General features: G+C 29.4%; 1 protein-coding gene across 1 annotated transcript; it reads left to right on the plus strand.

Moving 5' to 3' along the window:
• Positions 1–234: 234 nt before the first annotated feature.
• LOC124370450 (sex peptide receptor-like) lies at positions 235–540 on the plus strand. The gene has a single exon (XM_046828735.1). The coding sequence runs from the start codon at positions 235–237 to the stop codon at positions 538–540; it is 306 nt and encodes a 101-aa protein (XP_046684691.1).
• Positions 541–6,707: the final 6,167 nt, after the last annotated feature.

Raw genomic sequence — 6,707 nt, forward strand, 5'->3', positions numbered from 1 at the left:
TACATGAGATTGTACAGTAAAGATTTAACAGACAGTGGCGTTTGTAAAAACTGCTTTAGTTCCACTAATAACATGACCACCTTTTTCTAATGAGACATAATATATTCTTTTTCTAATATTATGACAGATTTAGTGCAATTAGATTTCAGCTCTGTTTTTCAATTTTGTAAATCTGTATTTGCTAATTATTAGCTGTATATTGCTGTATCTTATTAGCTGTATTTGCTATTTGCCATGTATTTGGCGCCGTTCCTCTTGCTGATCACCATAGTGGCCAACACGCTGATAGTAGTTGTACTCAGCAAGCGACACATGCGGACGCCCACTAACGCCGTGCTGATGGCGATGGCTCTCTCAGATATGTTCACATTGTTGTTCCCCGCCCCGTGGCTCTTATACATGTACACGTTCGGCAACCACTATAAGCCTCTCACCCCAGTGAGAGCATGTTACGCTTGGGCCTTCATGAATGACGTCGTCCCTACACTCTTCCACACCGCCTCCATCTGGCTGACCCTGGCCCTCGCTGTCCAGAGGTAAATATAATTTCTCAATTTTTATTATAATTACTATACTGATAAGACATATCGTCGGAAAACTATATCACAGGACTTTATTTCAGAAAATTTACATTAAAAGCTTGTTTAGAGTGCTTAATAATGCAAGATTTTTTGCAGAGGAAACAAGTACCTATATAGTAAATTGTTAAATAATATTAAATCACAAGTGTCAGTTATAGTTTAAATAATAATTTAACTGAAACAAATAGTTTAATATCTCATCTTATATAAGTGTTACTCTTGTTTAATATCATTCTGAAAAATAATGTAATAATGAAGGATATTCCCATAATATTTATGCTTCACTAAGTTTTTATAGTGAAATACTACGAAAATGACCTTATTGGCATTACAATTAATTTAATATTGCTTCATTATCTTAGTTGTATTTTATTACTTGTGTATCAAAAGTTAATAAACATATTATGACAGATTTAGTGCAATTAGATTTCAGCTCTATTTTCAATTTAAAATTGTCATTAGCGTTACATTAGAAAAAGCCCTGTATCTTGACAAGTTAATTATGTTTTAGATTATTTTAAACAAATATCGTGGTTTATATTTGAACCTTATATTTATCGTGTCTTTAGTAGCATCTATTGTTGTAAAAGTTTGTATCTACTAATAAATAATGCATATGGTAAAATTCAAACATTTATTTCATAATTGATTAAATACAGCGCACATTCAGTGAATGGTGAGAGGGTACAATGAGAGGGTTGATTGTGTCGAGGAAGGGTGAATACAATCACTTCTGACAACAGAGAGAGACAGAATACTAATTACTTTGGGTGGAGAGACGTCAGGACCTGTTGACTAATAAAGTCTATCTGTAATGAGCTAATATAGAAAAGCACCGTTTTTTATGTCCAAAGTGTATTTTTTAAAATCATTTTAAAATATATATAATAATACATATTCGCCCGTGGAATAATGAGACGTAATAAAATAAAATCCAAGGAATAAACATGGGTCAACAGCAATGAAATTTCTCAACAGTTCGTTACTTTAGCATACTTTTGACAATGTTTTACATACAAAACTAAAGATTTAATGACGCCACTGGTCACGTGAACTGTAGAGCTAGGTCTACATTTGCCTTGTCCTTAAAAATAAATAAATGTAGTTACATAACTAATTTTGTTGATAAATACATAACTAAAATACGAGAAGCAGGAATGGTACAGATCAGGTAGGTGATGTTTTTATTATTGACTTCCAAATCAAACGAAAAGTAATCAGCCTAATGTTAACGTAGCAAGCAGACTCAGACTGGAAGGGAAGCTATGTTTCTAATAAATATATGATTATAACCCTGTACGTTTGAATGGATAATAAATATTGTAACAAGCTAACAAGCTTATCAAGCTAACAAATTTTTGATTAAATAGAACTGAACATTCTCTAGCGTTATTCTTTGAAACTGTTCAATTAATTCCTTTAATTACTTAATAAGCCCTCTAGATCACTAATCTTATCAATGAATTAATGATCTAATGTTTCATTTTCAGCTGACTTTCTTCATAAAATTAGGGCCCTAGTTCTAAAACTAGGTCTAGTCTGTTTCCAATTTTACATGCTACATGCTATATGTAAATTGTGAGTAAAACAACCTCTAATGAAATTTTTTTAAGTATCGTAGGCCAGTTATATGTGTAATAATTTGTTCATTGGCTTCCTCTAAAACGTTTACTAGAACGTGGTAGTATGAATTTCTGTGTACAGACGAGATACATTGTCAGGTTCTTCATTGTTAATAAAAGACAACAAGATTTACAGCTTTACTAATGTATCTTACATGGGGTTTTTTTAAGTTTAAAAACATGAATGAAATTTAATCTAAGGACTGATTTAAGAACGTGTTTTCCTAAATAGTACTAAAATACTAATTAATAAGTCATGAAGAAACAATATATAGTGAATTAAAAATATTTACTATACGTACAGTAATAAAAACACTCTGACTGAATAATATATTATTTTACACTATGGAAACCGTCTACGATGAGTAAGCAATAAAATAAATAAATAAATATATTATAAATATATATTTATAATATATATTAAATATTATAAATATATAATATGTGTGTTGGCGTAATTAGAGTCCTTGATAGTCAGAGCACGTGGGTTGACGTCAGTCACAGAACAGCAAGCACATGGATTATTAATTCGTTTCTATATGATTCCAGGATTTATATACTGATACCTTGATAAAAAAGAGCATAAATAATCGTTTTTCCATCAGCGCACGTTCACTCCGCTAGTAAACAGCATATATTTTAAATCTTAAGCATATAACATTATTTTTATGATATAATCAAACTGAATACAGTCATATAATTACTTCTGACATTATCAAACACATAGCATCTCAGAATAAATTACGTATAGACCTGTAATATTGAAAGCAACTATACAATTATTAGGTATCACAAAACTATTACATAAAAACACTACTAGTGTATACAATACGTAAGGACGAAATAAAAAAAACCAAAATGAAGTATGTTTATGTTAGTTCACTTTAATTTAACTATCGTGTAAATCGCTAGCAAATTAGTTTGGATCTGAACGTTTGCAACTTAACGTAAAAAAAGTCAAGGAAGATGATTTAAATTGGTTAGGGGGCTAATTGTATTTACCTGATAGGAAATTGAAACTATAAGGCACAATAAAACTAAATAAATATTGTGAAAAGAATTTCAAACCTTTATCGACCTTTGAAAACAGGATTCGATAAGAATTAGTGGTAGGATTCCATATTTCCTAGTTTACAAAAAGTTTATCACACTCCTAAACTTACGGAATAGACCTCATTTATGATAACAAATCCTTGACACATTATTTGTACAATACTGTGATATTTGTTTCACGTTAAGGAAATACAGTGTATTACAAACTTTTATGCACAAAAATTCTTTATCGTAATTTAATACGGCCATAACAGTTATATTAGTACCTATACTGTGACTATCAGACTTAGTAGCTACAATAGTATTGCATTTTTCTCAGTCATTGAGACTTGATAATTAAAACGCTTTGAAGGTGTGTATATGTTTTATATATTGGTCCAGATCCGATAAACTGTATATTAAACATATACCAGTTTAAAGTTTCATATTAAAAACCAAATTAAAATGTTTAAAGTGTGTAACTATGCCTGCGCTATTCACCCGTGTCTAGACTAATCCGGATGATGTTTTTTGTAAACTATTCCTGAAATTCGAGGTTGGCTTATAGAGAGAAGAGAAAAATAAGAAAAGCTACATCCTATATATTAGAATTATGAAAAAATTTAGTACTAATGTTTGATAACCTAAATTTAAAAGATTCTAAAAAACTGATGTTACTTTTCGACGAAGTTTTGAAATATCCTGAAAGAGCTGTTTACATTTACTTGTTATAAAATAATAGTTTACAGTTATTTATTATAAGTGTAATGCAGATATCAATTTAAAATATAATGTTTAACTTTTCCTTCACATTGAAACAATAAAGAAATATTAAAAAAAGCCTTTGATATCTGACGATGCAACAAAAGGAAGGTGAACTGCAGCCAAATTAACATTTAAATTGAATCGCCCCTTCCTACTATAGCTAAGTTATGTGTAGAAACGTGGGTTGTTCCACCAGGCTTAGATAGTGCAAAGATTCGTTTTGAGCTTCTTCGTTACTGACTTTGTTCGGATTTCTTCAGACGAATTATTTTCCATATTCCAGAAATCAAATCTGAGACAACATCATATACCAAACGATGCAATGTAAAGGATAATGAACTTGGTGCCAAATTAAATATTCAAATTGAGTCAAATATTCCTGTCATAGCTACGTTATGTTTATATTTTATTGTCGGTAAATAGTTTTTACAATTTTATTTAGAAACAAATACTAAATTAATTCCACCTGAAATGTGTTATTATTATTTTTAATACATTACAAATATTTATTTAATAACTCATTTGAAGTTTACAATAAAGTGGCTTACCACATCTCTAAGATTATGTTACTGCTAATTTGATTATTTCTTCTTATTATATTTTAATGATCTTGAAATCCTAATGAAACAGGAAAGTATAGTTTTGTACTGTCTGTTGTTTTATTTATAATCTGTTTAAATGTAACATTTTTATCACATACATATATTATTTTTTTATGTTTGTTATTCACAATAGAACGTTCGGAACGATAATAACAGTTTGGACATTTGTCATAGTTATATGTTACAATATATTTAAAACATTCTGTTTCAAGGCTTGAAATTTATTCTCCTATTTCGGTAACTTTTAATGCATTGAAAATGTGGTAATGGACATGTAGGCTACTCAAAGGAGTGCATTGAGCACAGTTCCTTATAAATATTGTATATCACAATTTAAAGCCTTTGATAGGTTGCAACTTGAATCAGTTCGTATATTTAAACTCTATTTAAAAATGTGGCAAAACTAGTCACTATATTATAGTAAAGAAACAAGTTAATTTCAATATAAATTGAAAATAACGAGGTTTATTATGTTTGTATTAATATTCACACGTATTAAAATAAACTTAGAAAGTGGATAAACAATAATTATTGTTGAATTCTAAAGGTTACATTTAAAAATGATACATACCTTCATAAATATTCTTTTTAATATAACACAAAAGCTTTACATTCGTACACGTGGATCTAGACTACAAATCACATGTTATATAACAATATAGATTTATAAACTTTACTGTCCCTCCCATATATAACAAGAGAAAGTAACACAAGTTAATTCATGATTTTTCTTTTATTACTGTGTATTTTGGCACGTCAGAGACAATGAACTGTCGTTATAATATCTGGAATGCGTGTGTGCATGTGTTATATTTAAATAGTGATCTAACGTATTAAAAATACTCCAAAACTCATAGTATACAATGATAAACTTTAAATTTTTTCTGATTTAATCTTTAAGTTTATTTATAGTAAAGAAAGTTTTAAACAAAATATAAAATGACTTTATTTTAATAATCAGGAAAAAGTTTCTATTGAAAGGTAATTAAATTAATTATGTATTAGAGGAAGCTTCATTTTTTTATTGCATTATAAAACATGCTCTCTTTCTTTTAAGCTACACATTCCTAATATATTCATTCTTTTTTTAAAGTAACCGTTGAAAATGGAATATTGTGTGACCTTTACAACAAAACTGGCAATAACACTAATTTCAATCTTAGATGATTACCAAAACAATTCAACTAAGTTTGCTCGTGAGTCAATCAGTGATTTAAATGATTCGAGTTAGATATGTAGTACATTAATTTTGAAGTAACACACTTTCATAATACTTTTTGTGTTACTATACCAAGTGTTTAAATTTCATATGATAGTTCTCAGTTACCATCATGAATATCCTTAAGGTGAGTCGAAATTTTTCGCAAAGGCTTTCCAAACCCTGTGGAGAAACAGGCATAATCATTAACCTGAATAGAGAGATAAAGTTGTATGCAATATTTAAAGTATAGACGTGAGTTCTCAGGTTAGATTCCTATCCATTTTGCGAGCTGTCAGAGGGGCAGACAGAAAGACATAGTCGAATTGTTTCCTTAAGAAATAGGATTCACTAAAGCTCACCCAATAATGTGAATGATTTCTGTAACAAAACGTTCAAAATGTCATAAAATAATCAAAGTGATAGTAAAATACACTATTTGTTACACACATTAAATTTTACGTTTCCGAATATCTAGGTATAGTAATTATTGTATACACTACTTATATCACCAAGGCAATTTTAAGTACAATTTTAGTTTATTATTTTAGTTAACAGTATTTAATTTTGATGAACGTGAAACAAATTCACCACTAAGGTCTGTGTATTTAGTGTTTCCATTTATATTTGAGTGTACTAACGCCATATATGACGATAAATAAGAGTTTTATCGTGAGTTGCATAAAAGGGTGAATTATGATGTAGACATAATGAGAGGCTGCTTAAACCCCACTTATATACGCTTATTCCATGTATTAATGTCCTAATGTATTAATGCTGAGTGAGACATTTCAGGTGACTTTGATAATCAGATATTGCTATCTATTTTAAAGCTAGCTATTCATAGGAAATTGAACCTTGAATTGACTAGGTGACAGGTTCTTTCTACAATTATTGGTGAAAATAT

The sequence above is a fragment of the Homalodisca vitripennis genome, unplaced genomic scaffold (genome assembly GCF_021130785.1).
Source record: "Homalodisca vitripennis isolate AUS2020 unplaced genomic scaffold, UT_GWSS_2.1 ScUCBcl_180;HRSCAF=1520, whole genome shotgun sequence".
Lineage (NCBI taxonomy): Eukaryota > Metazoa > Arthropoda > Insecta > Hemiptera > Cicadellidae > Homalodisca > Homalodisca vitripennis.

What these genes read in the sequence shown, in the direction of transcription:
- LOC124370450 (XM_046828735.1), top strand. Translation starts at nt 235, where the DNA reads ATGTATTTGGCGCCGTTCCTCTTGCTGATCACCATAGTGGCCAACACG.